At 40.5% G+C, this 19,423-nt stretch overlaps 1 protein-coding gene and 1 long non-coding RNA gene across 2 annotated transcripts in view; one reads left to right on the top strand and one right to left on the bottom strand.

The window, feature by feature from the left end:
• Positions 1-2,371: 2,371 nt before the first annotated feature.
• Positions 2,372-6,540, bottom strand: LOC144996485 (uncharacterized). Its single transcript, XR_013659426.1, has 3 exons — positions 6,475-6,540; positions 5,937-6,031; positions 2,372-2,511 (listed from the first exon to the last, which is right to left on the bottom strand). It is a non-coding gene; the product is annotated as an uncharacterized LOC144996485 (long non-coding RNA).
• The window catches only part of LOC101167134 (synaptic vesicle glycoprotein 2C), a 54,268-nt gene continuing 39,707 nt past the window's right edge, over positions 4,863-19,423 (top strand). The window contains exons 1-2 of the mRNA XM_023960723.2: positions 4,863-5,203; positions 14,152-15,046. Of these exons, the coding sequence (XP_023816491.1) occupies positions 14,440-15,046 (607 nt within the window). The 5' untranslated portion in view covers positions 4,863-5,203; positions 14,152-14,439. The remainder of the gene's footprint in view (positions 5,204-14,151; positions 15,047-19,423) is intronic.

The raw sequence follows: 19,423 nt of genomic DNA, 5'->3' as shown, positions 1-19,423 counted from the left end.
ATTACACGTCCGCTTGACTGATGTGTTCTCCATTTACTGCCGCCCACACTTGCCTGATTGCATTAAGTTTCTCATGACACTTACTCACGCGTGCAGTTGACAGCACGTGTTGACGCCCCCCCCCCCCCCCCCCCCCCCCACACACACACACAGATGTCATTTGCAGCGCTGGTAATTAGTAGAAGCCGTGTGTGAAGAGACGAAGGCTTCAAAGATGCTGCTTCACTCATTGTTTCACTTCAAAGGTTTGGTTCTTTTAATGCTCACAAATAAGGCTCTTTCTGCACAAGTGATGAGAGATGAATTACAAACTAAAGTGCTTGAGGACTATTTTGTGTAATCAAATCCACACAAAAGGTCATCTGAGCAGCCGGATGCCATTATTGATGTTTAAGGAGATGTTTTGTTAGATGAAGGAGCCTCTCGGAGGAAAAGGACTTAACACTTTGCCAACCTGCTATCCATGGGGTTTTGGAGATGTGACACATATGAAAGGTGAAAGGGCTGTTGTGCAACTGTTTAGGTTGGAAAACAAACACAAATCAAAGCCACTGTGTGTGTTTTTATATGGTACTGGCACCAACGTGGCACAGAGTTTCAGTTTCAGATACCCATCCCAAGAAAAAACCAAGTTGGACGTTTCTCATAACACTAAAAACTGTGAGGCTGACTGAACATTTAGCATTTAACACAAGTGATTCTGGCTGAGATCTTGTTGTTTTGTGCGTGTAGAGCTGCTCAGAGAGGCTCAGTGTTTCTCTGTCGACTAGATGTCGCAGGTTTAAAGGTGAAAAAACAGTCGGACGCTGAAGGACGCTCATAAATAATAAAATAACTATCGTCCTGACAGCATTTAAAATTGATACAATTATCGACAAATGAAATATCACGATATATCGCCAAATGGATTTTTTCCTACACACCCCTTACTCTACTACGGTGGCCTTTACATGCAAATCATTTAACAAGTCACACGATACAAAAACATTTTAAACGCCACAACGACAGTTAAAAAGTAAATGTTAAAAAGCAGCATTAAAATTTAGAAAACAAAATGTTAAAAACAAAAATGACAAAAATAATTTCCAGAAAACAAAATGGAATGTTAAAAAAAAAATAATTAGAGAACAAAATGAAATGTTGGAAAAACGTCCTCGTCCAATCAGCGATGTCCCTCAGTACCTACCTTTTCCGGTTTCTCTTTGTGTTTCGTTTTTCCAACATTTCATTTCCTTTTCTGAAATATTTTTTTGTTTTTCCAAAAAAAATTTTCATTTTCGTTTTTTTACATTTTGGTTTCTGAATTTAAATTGTCGTCATGATCTGTAAAATGTTTTTATGTCAGGTGATTTGTTGATGTGATTTGCACTTCAGGGCCACCGTACTCCACCCCTCTGCCCCAGTCACCCTAGTCAGAGCTCCATGTGACAAATTCATGGAAAAAAGAGACTTTTTTTCAAAATGGCAGCTTTTCCGTTGGTTTTATCTCCATAGAAACCATTTTACTTTTTGGTCGTCGGGGGCGACGAACAGGTCTATGTCAATTTTAGAGTAATCTGCACAAACTGTTGGATTTCCTTGACAACTGAAGTTTGTTGTTAACCACGCCCACATTCCTAATACGTTCATATTCTTTGTCATATCGCTTTGTTCAGCTTGAGCCAACGATTCATGTATTAAATTATCACATTATTCCAACGGGGAAAAGCTAACACACCATTCAAAATTCATGATTTCCTCATTTTTTCCCCAAGTACCTTCCCGATGATGCTTAATGGTGCTTTACTTTTTGGATGCTGGTGTGCCTCGGGGTTTTTGTCAGGGTCAAAGTTTGCCGTGGCTCAAAAAAGGTTGAAAAACACTGCCTTGGGGGGAGCGGTGAGCTGCAGACTTGCCCCGCTCGGGGGGGCGACAGCTGGCTGGGCAGAGCGGGAATCGAACCGCCAACCCTTCGGTATGTTGGATGACCTGCGCTACCGCCTGAACTAAACTGTCGCCACTTGTGCAAGGCTGCGAAAATTTTCACACTTTGCCACAAATGGCCACCAAGCTGTAGGGCCAGTGGCCATCCCATAATAATTTGAAAACTTCTTTGGGGTATCCCTGACACTTGTGTTTGGGTTCCAGTAGTGGATTTTGACAAATATCCATTCACTGTGGAATAGCTGATCTAAAACATTTCTTTACAGGAAGCAAACACTGGAAGGCTTTTTGTGGTAAATACTATTTTATTTTGATGCTTTTTGCATTAAAAACTTCAGCCAAAGAAAATTGACGACTTTGTCACTTGCCCGTTTTTTTTTTTTTGTTGTTTTTTTGCTGTTGATGCCTCCTCCATCTGATGCTCCTCCTCCCATCCTGCTGGAACCTCCTCTTTTAAAAGCCTTCACCTCCTTCTAGATTAAGTGAGCTAATTCACCTATGTGACGCCGTTTTCTCGTCATTTAACTGCACTCGGTGTTATCTCAACGCCTGCAGACGTCCCAGCTGGGGCCTCAGAACGTGAGGGAGCTTGAATGACCAGCATTCAGAGATTTTTTAAAAGAAAGAAGAGAAAAATGGAATGAGGTCTGGTGATGATACATGTAGATACAAACATTTAAGCGGTTCATTTCATGCTCCGTGTAGTAACAGGTGGAGCAAGGATTCTCTCGACTCCCTGCTTCCAGCACCAGTAAGAAAATGGACCGATGTCTCCCACTGGTTTGCTAAATCGAACTTCCATCTTTGAAACAAGACATTAGTAAGATCTAATGAGGAACCCTAGCAGGCATCTGATGTGGAAGATTTTTTGATGTCTCCGTTCTTATTCAGACTGGACACATTTGATTCATTCGAAGTGAACCAGAGTTCGTTTCCCCCCAAGAATTTTCTTAATACACCGAAATGGATCCTGGTCCGGGACCAGAAACCGCTCTTCGACCCATCTTTCGAGGTGGTCTTGGTTCGTTTCCAATCGGACTGATTGCCCTGGTTCGCTCTGGGACTCCTCGGTCTGAACAGGCTCCATGCTCGGAGCGGAACAACCGGACCAAAACGGTCACTGTTTCTGTCCCAAAGTAAAAGTACATCAACAAAACAGAAAGAAGTGTTTGCAGAAGGAAGAAAATGGATTTCACGGCGCCAGATGGTTAGAATAAAAGTGAATCCTGAGCGTGTCCGAGATTCCTGCACCTGCAGCATAATTTTTATAATCATTTCCATAAATGTGTCTGTTTTTTCCCCTCACTTTGTTGCTTTTGCTTACTCATTGGTAGAAGATTCTGCCAAAAACAAGCAATTATCTACTTTTCAAAGTAAAAATTGTATAAAAGGTGTGTTTGCGTGGGAGCCTTGAGCTGCAGTTTGAGAGCAGCCTTCAATTACACAGAAAACAAAGCGGAGCATCATGATGAATTCCAAAGCAGACTATGCAAACAACCTCATTTGTTGTTGTTTTAGCATGAAATGATGTGCTCACCAAGGCATGTAATTAGAAATCAATTAAACCTCATATCATACATTCATGAGAATTGGTCAAAATGGTTTTGCAACATATAATTAAATAGTTCTGAGTGAATGTGATGCTTGGAGAATTAAAAAAAAAGAACTGGTAAAAAAAAACTTTAATGCTAAGAAAGTTTTAATAATTCTGATTTATAGTCTAAAGTTGATCGTATCAGGTGCACAAAAACATTCTTCATCCTTTGAAGATACCTAGATTAATCCTAATGTTGACTGTTCCCTTTATATATTTCAAGTTACCAAAATAAAAGCACTATGAATTTGCTTGGGTAAAAACAGCTTATATATGAGATACAGTTGCTGTGCTCAACATTGTGATCATTAAATAAACTGAATTTGACCGTTTGATCACAATGGAAGACGTATTGAAATTAAGTTAGAGTTTTTTCCCAAGTCATACTTTTAAAAAAAGAAAGAAAATGTGTACAATATCACAATATGTATCGTATCGTGGGATGCGTATTGGGATACGTATCGCATACGCAAGCCTGCGTGGATATCCTAAACTTTATGATATTTGTCCTATTTTCATCGAGGCAATAATTTAAAAAAATCCCCCGATTTTCCTCTTTTTTTTAATCTTTACCCTCTCTGGTTAATGCGGGACAGCAAGCCCACTAACTACAAACAGAACACAAATGCAGAAAACACATTTGGGACTTTAACTTTGAGTCTAATTTGAAATACGTGCGGCCAACAACAAAATCCAGCCTTGGACGCACTTAAAACGCGTGAACATGACCGTGTGCACGCTGGACGGAGCAGCTCAGGGAGGTTGCGCGATGCGCATGCGCTCCTGGGCCACTGTGACATCACAGCTCATTCATTCTAACCGAGCGTCTTTGTGCCCGTTTGGTTGACCGCGATCTAACAGGAGAAATAGTCAGAAATGCACAAATGAAATGATTATTAATTATATTTGTTCTGTTTCGTAAGAAAAATGCCACAAGTACATGTCAACAACTCAAAAAACGTGATTTTCATCGGAGGGGGACTTTAGGAAAAGCATGAAATAGGTCCTTTAAATCGTGTTTGAGTTTAGATTTATTGTCTGTTGTGTCATGAACAGGTCTGAGCTGCCAATCAAACCAATGTTCCTGCTTAAAAAACAGGTCTTTCTATTAGACTAAAGATTTTAGGTTTTGGATTCATCCTTTTGAATATAATTAATCAGGATTCATTTTTGTGGCAGAAACATTCTTCTTTGGGGTTTTTGTCTCATGTTTTCTAATTTGTTGAATCAAAAAATGATTAAAACATCTTTCTGGTCTCTGGAAATGGATTTATTTGAGCACAAAGGCGGTTAATTTCACGTGTTTTTCTGTCGTTTCGTTCAGTTGCGCGTCACGGATCCAGCAGAAGGACCCGCTGCCTGCATCCAGCCTGATGCGCATCGGGCTGGATGCAGGCAGCGCAGCGCTCGTGTTTGCGTCCAGCTCGCCTCAGATAGGACCGTCTGAAGCGGAAATGCGGAGTCGCCTGCCTCCCTTACCTCCCTCCCTCCCCCCGTCGCTCTCACGCCTCCCTCCAGCCTCGCGCTGCCTTCTTTGACTGCAGCAGAAGAATCCGCTGCATCGAAGAACGAAAATTAGAGAGAAATCCCGCCGCGATGCCGACTCCCTCTCTGTGAGGCCGAACGACAGCGCAGACCGGGGGGGTCCGGGCTCATCCTCCGCGCGGCGATGCTTCGGAGCAGAACGTGAGTCTCCGATTTCATCTTTAGAAACTCAACTTCCTCTCATCCAGCGCCGCAAATATGCCCCAAATATCTCCTGGTTTGGAATTTACCTGATGATTTGACGAGTTTAAAGTGAGATGAAACAATTTGTTTGCGTCTGATTGAAGGAAAAGTTCAGATAACTTTGAAAATTTTTCAAAAAAAAATAATTTTAAGTTTTTCGCGCAATTTTTGGAGAAAATGTTGCGTATAAAAACAGTTTGGGGGACTTTTGTGAAGTGGCACCCCGTGTTCGTGATGATCAGTGCGGATCTGCAGAGCAGAGCAGGCATCTATTAATCAGGAGGCAGCGCGCGCGGCGCTGCAGTGCGCGCGCTGAGCGTCGTCTGAGCATCTCTCCGGGAGGATTGATTCCCAGGCAGCGGGACAAATCTAATTATGGGACGCCACTTGCGCCAAAAGACTCCGCGGTGATTCATTGAGCTCCCTGAAACAAAGGGGAGGAAAGTGACGGATGGGTTCTGCTGAGGCGGGAACCCTTAAAGTTCCCTCTCGAAAATGATGGGAAAGTGTTTGCCTGTGGGGGCTCTCTGAATCAGTCCTGTATTTTTGTGTTCTGATTCTGACTGAATCTCACAGAAAAGTCAACAATTCACATTCAGTTTGCCACAAGGGAGAATTGTTGGCTGAAATCTATGTCAAAAATGAATGAAAGGTGACGAAAAGGAAAGCAGAGGAAACAAATAAGACTTACAGAGATGCAGCTGGTTTCAGACTGGGACACCCCGGTTCAGTTCCAGTGGATGGGGGATGATGAAAAGCTAATTGACCCTCTTTAGTTTGGTTTGCCTTCAGACACCAAAGAGGGATTAAAACACTAGAAAGTTACACATTAATGGTAAAAGAATATTTAATTTGGTTTGCCTGTTTGGCATCAGCATGTGCGGCGCTTATCAATCGATCTAAACTGCAGTACTGCAACCTTTAAGACTTAAAGAACCTCTTGGTTAAGTTCTTACGGACCATGTAAGAGCCGCAAAGTTTAGAAAGAAAAAAAACGATGTTTTTGTGAGCGTTAAACCATTTATTTATAACATGTAGCTTTGAAATATAGAAATATATACAATTCTATATGGAACCATGTAAACTTGTGAGAGCAGTACAAGTTCCCTTCAAAATAAAATACACACTGTGTCAAAAAGGATCCTTCTACTGCAGCAAGTGACTTTGGCGCACCTTCATATGTTTTTCTCCGTTTCCTACATAATATAAAGATAACGCCAGTGCCTTACCTCCAAATCATATGGGCGCCGCCATGTTGAAAACAGTTGACAGTGCTGTGAGTCATCGTATCTATGGCAACCACTGTTGCCAAGGAGGAGTGAGCTTATTGGGAATCCCCACCTATTTCCACACTTTTACCTCTTGAACGCTGCATTTCCATTGACTATGATATTGCAGATTGGATTTGCAATTATGAATGTGCCTAATGGAAATACGTCAATGTAGTAAAAAAAAAAAAAAAATGAAACTTGCATTTATCTAAAAAAACGTTTTTGCGCCAGGAGGATATTTTTGAGGCGCATCAAAAGGGACATTTTTCCCAAAAACTGCAATGGAATCTCAACAGAATTTTCTATGTAAATGAGTCACATGACCAACAACTGTGCACAGGTAGACCGTTTGCATCGGTTTTCTGAACCCGCTGGGCACCCTGGCGGCTGGCTGGCTGGCAGCAGACAGAGCGCCGTTGCTGGATGGAAAGACAGCCAGCTCAGGCCTCCTGAGTCTTATGATATTTTTCCTATTTTCATCAAGGCAATTTGAAAAAGATCCTCTAGTTTGACAATGAATTAAATGAAAACAGCACAAAAACATAAAAGAAATCAGCGCACCAAGGCTTCCCCATGTATTTCAATGGTGGCAAAAATCCTGGAAATCCTGGAATATCTTGAAAAGTTCAAGGATTTGAAGGACGAAAAGTCAGAGCTGGAAAAAGCTGAAAGAGCTGAACATTTTAATAGTTGAATGGTTAAAATAGGTTAAAAACTGTAGGAGGTGTTAAGTGCCAAAAAATGGCGGAAGATACTAGAATAAAGAAAGCGAGACAGGAAAACAATGGGTTGAATACTTTATAGCATTCAACCCATCATTAGAGTGACACATGCATTGTAAATGTAGGGCAGATAGGAAAACAAATATGTATCTTATCGTTAGTATACATCTCCTAATGGTAGGTGAGGATAGTCTCCCCTGACTGCATGTCCCTTTTCTTTTTCAATGACAGTCTTTTTAGTTATAATTTGCGTATTAGTCTGGGTAGGGATTACAGGAAAATCTTTTTGTTAGAAAATAAAATAATAAAGTTAAAACCCCCCATAGCTGATGTTTGCAGTGATATTAAAACACATGAGCGTGGATGCAGATACATCCAATAGACATCTTTTACCATTTAGCCACTGCATCTTTATCTGAAACATCTAAAAGTTAAGGTTTGATCCCGTCTGTACACTCTAAAATCACTTACAATTCTTTACCTAATTTTAAAAGGTTTTTTGAACATGACGCTTTGTCAGGCCTTGGTCGTTTAAGAGATATATAAACACTCACACACACAAAGTTTCTATCAAATCAGCAGCTAAACATCGACATGGAGAATCCACAGCTTCTCGCCAAGCTCCAGCAGTTGGTAACCGCTCACAGCTATAATTACATACAGGCTACCAGGCAGCTCTGAGCATGTGTGTGAGTGAGTGTGTGTGTGATTGTGTGTGATTGTGTGTGTGTGCACAGCAGGAGGAGATCCCACATTAGGAGCAGCCCGTTTGGTAGTTCCCTCGCTGCATCTGCTCAGTTATGGATTTCTATGTTTCTTCATTTGTGCTCAGTGAATCTCAGAGCTGGAAGGCCTGAGTCTGAGGCGGAATGTCCTCTTTTCTATTCCACTGGCAGTTGTTCTACTTTAAATGCATCTCGAAAGCTGCTTCTGGGCTGTTGTTTGTCGATTTTGTGGAGATTGACCATTGGGATGTTCTGGATTCTGTACAAGCTTCTTTGAAAAGACAAGAGAACTACTGAAAAGATTCCCATGTCCTCTTCCAAGTTGCAGAAAAGACATAATTGTGTGCTTTGTTGAGAAATCTGTTTGTTTCCTCTGGAACTGGTTGGATTAGTTAGATGTCAACACTGGAGCTAAAGTTGTGGTGTTCAACCTTTAACAACCAAAGACGTCACCGGCGAGAGCAAAATAACCAAAACTCTTTGAACTACCATTACTCTTTGGCCTTTTACGAAACTAATGGAATTCCATCTTATTTTTAAGCGTAGAAAGCGACTTTGTGCTGATTTGGAACATGTTGATCACTGCTGTGAAATGTTGCATCTCTGTGCAAAGCTGTTTTTTATCTCAGCCTCAGAACCCGTCAGAATTCTTATTACTGCATAATGTTTGAAGAGTCTTGGTAGTTAAGTTAAGGGTTAATATTTGCAGTCATGAAAATCTACTTTAAGTGAATTTTTATGAACCTCACCACATTTCTTTTTTAATTCATTTACGGGTTACATGTTTTCCACACTTTTCTTAAACCCCTCCAGTGGCCCCGCCCTCTAAACCCCACCTGCGCTTTTCCTTTATAATGGTTAATCTGCAGGTAGGCAGACTTCAAGAGGCTTTCTTGTGTCCCCGAGTTTGGCGTCGGGTTGTATCCACATGATGCGCATAATCAAATGTGCAATGTAGCCATCTGTGGACACCCAAGAAACCCCGTAGGGCTTCGCACACGCCACTGAAATGCACATACTGTCAACCAGAATGCCGCATGCTGATGCTATTCAGAGCTGCATGTTCTTTTTTTTTTCTATTTGCAGTTTGCCAGTTCAGAAGAAAGTGAAGGCACCCTGTCCTGCAGAGTTTTTATTTTTTTCCTGTTTGAGCACGCACAGAGACGTGCACTTTGGCGCCATGCGTGGGTGTGCTACCGCTGTAGTTGGGTTTGGGAGTGATTAATGAACGTAGCTGCGTGGCGTCAGCGGGCCGTGACAGCACGACTGCAAGGAAATCATTTCTTGCCTCTGCAGACTGCTGATTCAGAGCCCAGAAGATTTGTGCTGATTGCAAAATTTGTATCATAAGAATTCTCCTGCACTAACCCCAATCAACACCGTCGAAGTGGCCGCTGGCGTAAAAAATACCCGCAGCATCCTTCACATCAGCTTTGTTTTTTACAGCGGTGAAGACAAGGTTGGAGGATTTCTCGAGGAAACAGTTTTGTTCTCTGCTTCTGAGAAAAGGTGACGTTTTTCACATTAGGACTGGACTTTCAAGAATCTCATTACCGCAAACTGCATTGAAATACTCCTAAATGTCAGCATCAATGGCCATTTGCATACGGAGAAGGAATTATAGCCTATCGTTAATAATGAGAAATGTCAACAGCAGAGGCAGATCTTTTAAAAACTGTCGAGACGATGACTTTGAAGCGAGCGGAGATACTTCCAGCTTTCTCTCAGGATTGTATTTTAAAAATGTAGTTATCTTTTTTAGCTTTACTGACACATTAATCATTAAAAAAAAGACAATTTCATGACGAGTTGGCCCTTTTTTAAAACCCACTTAGGTGTTTAAATGAGTTGGACCGGACAGAACTACTCATGAGCTGTTTTTCAGCTGCTGGAAAAAGATCACAAGCAGACAAAGTTGCAGAACCTTAAATCACTTGACATTCAAGTACATGTGTTATATATATTTGTTTAAATGCATTGGCTTTAGAGTCACACATTGTTTTTGTGCAGGAAAATATTCATACAAACTATCCAGATCTGCTGCAGAGGTGTGATAGTTTGGGCTTAAGGAGTTTCCTTTAAATGTCAGAAACCAAGATGTTTTGGCAAAAATGTACCAAATAATTCATCAGAATTGGTGGAGGAACAGAGCAAAAATTCATCGTCATTCTCTAAGTTTAGCACCATAAATAGTAGCAGTAATATCCAGCAAAAAAATGCAGAGGGAATTGAGATGAAGGAAAACGTTTTCACCTGAAAAAAATCCCAGTGAACGCGTGAAAGGGTCTCACAAATTCTCCTTTGATCTCCTCCCAAATCAGCCATTTGTCTGATCATTTTTATGTGCAGAAACCTCTGTCACGGCTGAAACTGCAGCAAAAAAACAAACTACAACTCAGATCACTCATATGTGAAGAACCCGAGAAAAACAAAAGGAAGGTTGGGAATAATTATCCTATAAAAGCAAAAAGATAAAAATGCAAAGACTTAGAGTGTCAGGAACTGGTGGTGTGTAGAACTCAACACGCAGGAGACCGGGCTTGGTGACGGCAACCCAAACATTTAATAAATAAACTTTGACATGACGAAACTAAGGAAGCAATAAATCTGGTGCCTAAGCAGGTGATCTGATCATGGAGAACTGAAAATAAGACACTAAGGACAAGAAACAGCTAGGATTAACCCGACAGGAGTGACTGACAAGGGACAACTCAAAACAAAACATCAGTAAAAGACTAAACTCAACTACACAATCATCACATTTGAGAAAGAAATGCACCTTTTTAGGGTCATGCAACTCAAAATGGAGCCTTTAAAACTTGGTTGGCTCCTACCACAACCTGTCAATCTCATGAAGATGTTTAGGATCGAAATCAAACGTCCACAACATGAAAAACCCATTTTAACAACAATATCATCTATAAATACATTGGAAGTTCATGAAAAGAAACACGTAGATTTAGAGAAAAAACCAAACATCTGACGATCGTAAAGATCTCCTGAAACGAACCTGACAAATCTGTCCAACACAAGAGGCCTTCAGCTCTTCTTACTCAGCTGTTGGACAGAACAAATTAGGAAAAAATGGGAAGCAAGGCTACCAAATTTTGATAGAAATTCTTCATGTTAATAAATATCTATTAAAAATAATTTAAAAAAATGAAATTTGCAAAAGCAGCCATCCCCCCGTTTCTCATTGGGTGGTTCAGCCTGTTAATTTCTGATGATGCACACTTCTTTGGCCATCATTCCCTACTTAAAATATGTCCATGCATGTTGTTTACAAGGTGCTCTACAGTCCAAATAAATGGACTGACTGATTAACTAACCACTGTAGAAAGAGTTATAGAACTTATGGAAAGTAAATTATATTTGAGCTGACTCTTACTCCATGGTGAACATGCGCACCCACCAAACCAGGTGGAAAATGAAACCTTAGGCTTGTTTTTTCTCTGCTCCTCCGTTTGCCACTGAGGGAAAAATCCAGACTAAAACTCCTCACATCTGGACTGTCTCCTCCAAACAAAGCTGCATTTTCCCTGAAACGTCTCTTTAACGGCGCGCAGATGCTGTCATGGCCTTGGGGAGTTTGCGTCTCATCATCTGCCCGCACTCAAAGTTAGTTAGGACACTTTTCCCACATCATTTGACTACTGCATTGCACCAAAAGCTCTTGGGATGCTTTTGTCGCTGCAGAGCCCCTGGCGCTTAAACGCTCAAGCGATAACACACAACTGATGTTTTATCTAAATCTGTTGAGCAAAGGTGAGAAGAAGCCCCATACATCAACCTGCCATGGACTCGGTGCTTTTAACCCAGACTCAACACCTCAGCGTGTTCTTTCCAACCCGGAGAGTCATATATAAGAACAGAAAAGCCCATCTAGAGGAGATTTCTGTCTTTAGGACACAAATAAAGCACTTTCATCAGGATGTGTCTCATAATCTCTGCACCTCTGACACAGACGAAGTGTAAATATAAATTTTTTAATAAAAAAATTATTCCCACCATTGAGAATTACAGACTATATTAGTCCTATATGTTTGTATTGTTGGTGGCAATTGCAGAGAGTCCAGAGCTTTTTCCTAGAAACTGGTGGGTTGACAGTTCTTTGGGGGGGAGGGGGTGATGTTAATGTCATGGTAGGGGGAGCCCCCAGGAGACTCACCCATACAGGCTGACACATATTACCTCGTCAAAAACATGGAGAGGAAGGGTTTATGTTGCACCAAAGCTGAGAAGTGAGCAGAAAGACGGTCCGATGCACCATTTTTGGAGGCTTTCTTTTTGAAGTTTGCATGTGTTTTTTGGCAAATATTCCAGCTCCTCTACAAAAACCCAATGCACATCATTTAAATATGAGGAAAGATCCTCATGGAACTGTGCTTTAACCGCTTCCAGTTGAACCTAAACCAGTTACTCATGCAAAAATAATCTATGGCCGCTCCGTGTAGCGACATATGTTTCTAATGTGTGAATGGAGCTCAACGGACCGTGAACCCTTTGCAGCTTTTGTGTAATTTTCTGATTGCTTCAGTCTTGGATAGAATCCAAAGGGCTTCAAGTACATGATGTTATTAGAAGAGTTCTGTTCCTGGATTGGAAGCTTTGCTGACGGCAAACAAACCTATCACCTCTCAAGTACATCGCTCATTGTCAATGAACTGTGTTGGCGTGGGCGTTCTACCACTCTAATTTGACTTTAATGGTGTCATTTATAGATTACTTCTAATTTTATTATTATTCTATCATAAACACAACGGATATCATGAAGATCTGATGTAAAAATCTGAGTTTTATCAGTTGAGAACAATTCATTCACCTCTAGACAGCCAATATTGAGGCAACCTTTTTAGATTTATGCTATAAAAAGTAAAAAAATGACTTTTTTGCAGTTATTTTTGTAATAAAAAAAAGACCTTTAGTAATCTGTAACAGCTTCTGAAAAAGTTAAACATTTGCTTATTATTATGCCTCAATGGGTAAGAATTTAAGATACCAGGATTAAAAATAATAATAATCTTTTATCCCGAAATTAAACAAGAAAAGGAACATCTGAAAAACAGCCGTGGCAAAAACCAAAAATTCAAATAAAATGTAATACTTTCTCAAACATCTCTTGACTGAAGAAACAAAAACACAACTCACTATATATGACAAAGTCATGAAAAGTGGCCAAAAGTTCAGTACAGAAGCATTAGATATTAGTTAGATATTAGATGTTAGTTGTTAAGAAAAGAAAACAAATTACAAACATAAAGATATTAATGTCTGTACAGAGATGTAACTTTTAGGGTAACGTCTAAAAGACAGGTGTAAAGATGAAAATCACTCCAACTTGAAACCAGTCTCTAGTTGTCATTTGAGGAACTGCAACATGGGGTACTTCTATTTCAGGTTCAGATTTGAAAACGTATTGTTGCAGCTTTTATTTAACTATTTATCTTTTTCTGTATTTTTATACTGATATTTTGCTAATGTCATAAACTGTCAACCTTGGAGGTGGCTTGAAATAAGTTTAACCCAACATTTATCTGTTTTGTTCATTGACTGAATCTGAGAACGGGGACAGAGTGAGTGTGACGTCAACCAAAAAATAGTTTACTTCCAGGTCCAACCAAATTAAGTCAATTTAGTCGCCTTTTTCGCGGTACAGACCCCACCCTTTTGGAGCCAGATGTCATCAGTAAGCAGTAATTGATTGAAGTCTGTTTCAGACAACGTTTTTTTTTGGCAAGCGCTGTTGGAAGGCCACACCCCTACCACTCTAAAGCTGTCTACACCTAATTTGTCAAACGATTTGAACGTTGAACTTGAGGGGCCAGCGGGCTCCACTACCTTACTCGAGGCATCTAATTAGTGAGTTTATAACTTGAACTACAGAAAAGAAAAGCATTATCAAGAACGTTTTCAAAAAAGTATCAAAGCAAGAATAGTTCTGACAAACAGAATGACTAAGTAACCGCTGTTTATTTGTCTATAGAAGTCTGTTGGATTTTGGCTTCTTGGAGTCAGCAAGTTCTTTCTGTTTGGAACGCCAGGGGGGGGGGGGGGGGGGGGGGGACACCAAGTCCAGTTCTCAGTTCTCAGATACAGTGAATGGCTTTGTTTTGAATTTTGTATCAATCAGGCGATTTGGAACAGATTTGAGTCTAACTAAACCTGTTCTTCTGTTGCTCTTCCTACAGATTTGATGGTTTCCGTCACTCAAACTCAACAGGACTGAGGAGCCCCCCCCTCTGTTAGAGCTCAGTTTAATTACTCCCATTCAATGGAATCAGACAGTTCAACTAAATCGTCAGTTGTCTAACTGGCTCCTTTGTACAGTGCTCCATTTTCTGCCTTGAATCTGTCTGTGGTTTTGGAAAAGAAATATCATAAACCCAAATAAAAATAGGAAGCTTATATTCTCTCCCTGACGTGCAATAAAAGTGCAACGGAAGTGAAGTTAAAGAGCCAACTTTCCTTGTGCTGAGATGGATGAAGCGCATAACAACAGGACTTCCTTGGCCAAAGGTGCCAAGGACATAGCAAAGGAAGCCAAACGGCACGCTGCCAAAAACCTCAGCAAAGCTGTGGATCGGGCTTCGGACGAATACTCAGCTCATCGAAGCTACAACCGATTCCATAACGATGATCAGGAAGAGGACAATTACAACAACTACGTTCAGCAAGATGGCACCTACCCAAACAATGCAGACAATGACGAGGACGGGGCCTCCAGTGATGCAACAGAGGGCCACGACGATGAAGATGAGATCTACGAGGGCGAGTACCAAGGTGTTCCAGCCTACAACGACGGGAAGGTGCAGGACAGTCAGGTAGCTTTGGGCAAGCCGGTCTCCGACAGCGCAAAGAGCCGGAAGGAGCTGGAAAACGAGAGGCAGGCGGACGAGGAGGAGCTGGCCCAGCAGTACGAGCTGATCATGCAGGAGTGTGGCCATGGGAGGTTCCAGTGGCAGCTCTTCTTCGTTCTGGGCCTGGCACTCATGTCAGACGGCGTGGAGGTCTTCGTGGTGGGCTTCGTCCTGCCCAGCGCCGAGACAGACATGTGCGTCCCCAACTCTGGTGCTGGATGGCTCGGTAAGTGTTTGCAATTTCAGGATGATATTGCAGTCAACCTTCTTATAAATCCTTTAACACCCGAGCTTTAGCTTCAGTGAAGACAGTCGTTTGACTACCGCAACTCTTCAACTGTTTATGCAATTAACGTAATTCCAACAGATTCTGAGGCAGGGGAAAAGTGGCTTTGGGTCAGACTTACACTTATTGTGTAATCGGTAGATGAGAGGGTAGTTCAAAGAGTTGGGGTTATACTGTAGCCAGTGACAGCTCTGGTATTATTAACATTAACACCACATTTTAGTCTAAAATAAGGCACTCCAATATTAAACTGATTTAACAGAAAACGCATCCAACTGTCCTTTAAAGATCAAGTCAATTCCTTCCTCTGACCGCATTTAAAGTGTCCAAAAAGACTACAGCTTAGCAAAACTGTTTAATGCGGATTAAAACCAGAAATTTGAGCCTTCTAGAATTGATCAAAGTCAAGGTATGTTTGCCTTTTGTCCATAATTACAAAAAAAGAACCCATGAAGGACTACAATCCTTAGTTTTTAACAAAGGATTTTGAAAGACGATACGGAATCATGAGATACAGTATTGCTAACTGTTCTAGGGATTTCTATCTGATTGAAAATGAAAGCATGCCACGTCAATAAACGCATAAAACAATCATAGAGATCAAGAAATGCAAAGGCTGGCATGTCATGAGCGGCCATTTGTCTGAGGTGTTTTAATGCAAGACCGGAAACCATACAGTCACACAACTGCATGCACTATTGTCATGTAAACAAAAAGGACTCACAAACAGCAACATACGTGTTAGTGGAGCTCCTGATGATGCTGTTAACTGTTTAACACAAGGGATTTTGTTGGCGACAACAAAATAAACAGCAACTCTTCAAGCATTTATTGAATTGACAGAATTCCAACGGTGCGCAGAAATGTGTTTCGCAATGCCACTTAACTCTGTGTTAGTATCAGCTGATTTACTGATAATCGATTATGGAAGCTCCTGTAAAGTGTTGCATATCAGCACAAAGCTGCTTTTCTCACTCTGCATGATATGCAGCGACTGACTCTCGAATGTTTCACATAATCTCACAACAATAATACGTTTATATTATATTCTGAAAATACCAGTTTTACAACGGTTGTGTGGTTTTATTTTGCTTTATTAATCCGTCACACCTTAAAAGTTGGAGGTCGCTGAAGTCAGCATCCACTTTGACAAGGGAAAATCTTAATGACAAAGTCTACGTTTAAACTAGCTGCAAATATTTTACAGAGAATGAAGGGTCAATCAAATAAAGTTGCCAGCCTGCTGAAGACGTCTCTGAACTGAGGAAACTTGTAAAAGGGATATTTAGGAATTTGTCCTACACAAAGGCAGAATTAAGTCAGAATTTTCCAGTTTTGAAATGCAAACCTGATAGACTGGAACATTTCAAACATTTGTTCAAATTTACGTTCTTCAGGGGAGGTGTTTGATTTGTGGAAGAAGCTAACGAGGGCTCATGGATCCTTTCATCTAGTTTCCTTGGTAATGTCCACAGTTGTCCAGGTAGTGTTGTGTGTGTGTGTGTGTGTGTGTGTGTGTCGCACAGTTCCATGTGTTTTATGTTATATTGTCAAAAAGTTTTTCATTTGTACTAAATTCATTTGAAGTGAGAGTTGGATAGTAATCACATGCAGATGTGCCGCCAATCCTCTGCAACTTAAAAATATATTACACTGAATATTTAGAAATAATTTTTATTTCGGATCTTAACTTCAAGAATTTTTTTAAATTGCCATATTGTTTTTTTTTTTAATCTTAGTTGAAGACCCAGCTTTAGGGGTAAGTGAGTAGTGAGGGAATTCAAATAAAGTTGTTTCTATCTTTAACACACTTTATGACACACTTGCTAGACTCTGAGTTTAATAACAAACAATGATGTAGACACAGATATAGGAGTTTGGGAAGAAATATTTATCCTGCTTTATGTCATTGGGCCTCTCTTTACTAAAGTCTCCATATATTGTTATTTTATCTACATCTGTAAATCATTGATTTTCTCACACGTACCAATTCTTATCTCTATTTCTATTTGATGCACCACAGAATACTGCTGTGTTTATTATGAAAAAGCAGCTGTGGTACATAAATCTGCAGGGCAGTGTGCAACGGTATGTGTAATAAAAGTGTCTTTGAGGCATTTTGGTGAAGAAAAACATGTTGATCTGAATGTGTTGACAGCAGAAACGGGTAGGAAGTGGTACAAAAAGCTTTAAGGGATATTTTTACAGTGGTACAGAGAGACGAAAAGAGCATCACAAATGTCCCTTTTTTGAAAAACTGCTCTTGTATCGATGGGCATACCTGGTACATGTTTTTACACAGAGTGGTTTTGACAATGATCTGACCTTTTGTCCAAATAAGAAAGACGATTTTTTTCTCAAGAATGAATGTTACGTCTTTTTCTGCGGAGAAAGCTTAGTTTGAAAAAGCTCCAGTAATTTAGCTAGAAGTCAGTGTTCAGGAGGTGAATCTGAATTTCGTAGCTAAGTAAAAGCGATGTGAGGTTCACAAAGTGAAGTACTTGATGAAATGTTCAGCACCGACAGTGCCTTTTTGTGACACTTTTAGTTGTAAATCCCGCTTGAGAGGCAGCCAGCGAGTTGTCATGGCACCAGGTATTTGGTTGCATGAGAGTAGGAGGTGTGATCGCTGCAAATCTAGGGGAAAGTTGTGTGTTTGTGCGCTCGTGTCGAGCGATGCGTTCTAATTAGTACCTTCTGACGCGTGTCTGTTAACGAATGGCTGCAAAACACTGTTTTTTTCTGGATATACTGTTTTGATCTTCTTTGTTAGACAACCGGGACAACCTTTGTGTCACAGAATGGAATTTATTCCACCTGTTCTCTCGTTCTGACTCATCTCCCTGTGGGAGAAAGAATAGCAAGCATGAGTCATTTGCCAACACACACACACACACACACACACACACACTGTATAAATAAAAGATGTGCATAAATATTCACGTATTGAAATGGATCTAAAACACATGACTTTTTTGTGCTTTTGGGTCGTTGGTAACTTGATCAATCTTAAGAATTTCTTTAAATTAATTGAGTGCAATAATGCAGAGATAATCAAAGATAATCTTTCCTAATACAGGATTATTTTAGGACCTACATATTAACATTAAACTTGACTTTATTATAACTTGTGGTAAGAATAAATTTGAAACCCAATGCAAAGGAAGTTGTCAAAGCTTATCTATACTTTAACCCTTTAACACAGAAGCTTTACCTCCAGTGTTGACATTCTATCAACTGCGGAAACTCTTCAACAATTTCAACAATTTCAGCGGATTCTGAAGCGGAGGAAAGCTTTTTTATAGCGGCTTTGCAGTGACGCAAACCCAATATAAAAAGCCATTTATCTCCATGTCTAAATCAGCCAATAGACAGTCAAAGAGCGTGTGTTATGGCGACATCTCCGATGTTAAAAGGTCAAGGGTCAATCCAAACCCAACAAATGAATGTTCCAGTTTATTCAAAGCCTCTGGAGGCAGGTTGCAAAAAGGAGCCATTCCTCATTGACCCCCATATTACAAAGTCCAACTTTACACATTAAAGTGGTCTCACCCTTTAACGTGGTTCACTTTTGCAGTCTTGCAGTTTCATCAATTTGTTTTTGTGCAGTTTTGTATGCTTTTATTTTATTTTTTTAACAGTGCATTGTGTTCTCCATCTTCATTGGCTTCATTGTCAATCTCCTCCTTGTCGCGTCTCCTGTAGAGAAGGCGTTGAGCCTGCCTCATCTACAATAATCTCTGATCGTATAGATCTCTATCTCTAGAATGATATCATTCTATATTCCTGTACTTGTTTTTCCATAGAGGTTAAAACTTTGAGAGTTTAACCAAGAGAGAAAAATTGGGGGAAAAAATTCACATCTGTCTGAGAAACGTGTATGTAATGTGTGGTGAGGGAAGACATCTGTGATTATATTTTTAGAACGTCACTTCCATGATAAAGGACATCTCACTGTAAGCCTGTATGCATTCTGTTTTCTGAAATGTTTTTGATGTTTACATATTTAATTGTGTAGCCGGTCCAGGTTTGCCCATTTTTCACCCCCTGACAGCCCGTTTGCACCCTCAGGGCAGTTGTGACTAAAACTTTAGATACTGCCGGCCTGAGTAGCTCTGAATCTTTTGTTGGAAACGGCTCTGAAAGGTGCCGACCCCCTGTCACATTTAAAAGTCGACGGGAACGTGGGTCAGGCTTTTCTGCTGTTTAGGTTTTTTTGTCAGATTTTTCCGTTTGGGGCTTTTTTCAAAAAGACAAATGTGACACGTTTTCTCGATGAACTGGGTTTGTTCCCCCTCGTTCTCCTCTGTCTTCTCT

Source organism: Oryzias latipes, chromosome 12 (genome assembly GCF_053564925.1).
Source record: "Oryzias latipes strain Hd-rR chromosome 12, Olatipes_Hd-rR_3.1".
In the NCBI taxonomy this organism is placed as follows: Eukaryota; Metazoa; Chordata; class Actinopteri; order Beloniformes; family Adrianichthyidae; genus Oryzias; species Oryzias latipes.
This window is presented reverse-complemented; position numbering and strand designations above follow the sequence as displayed.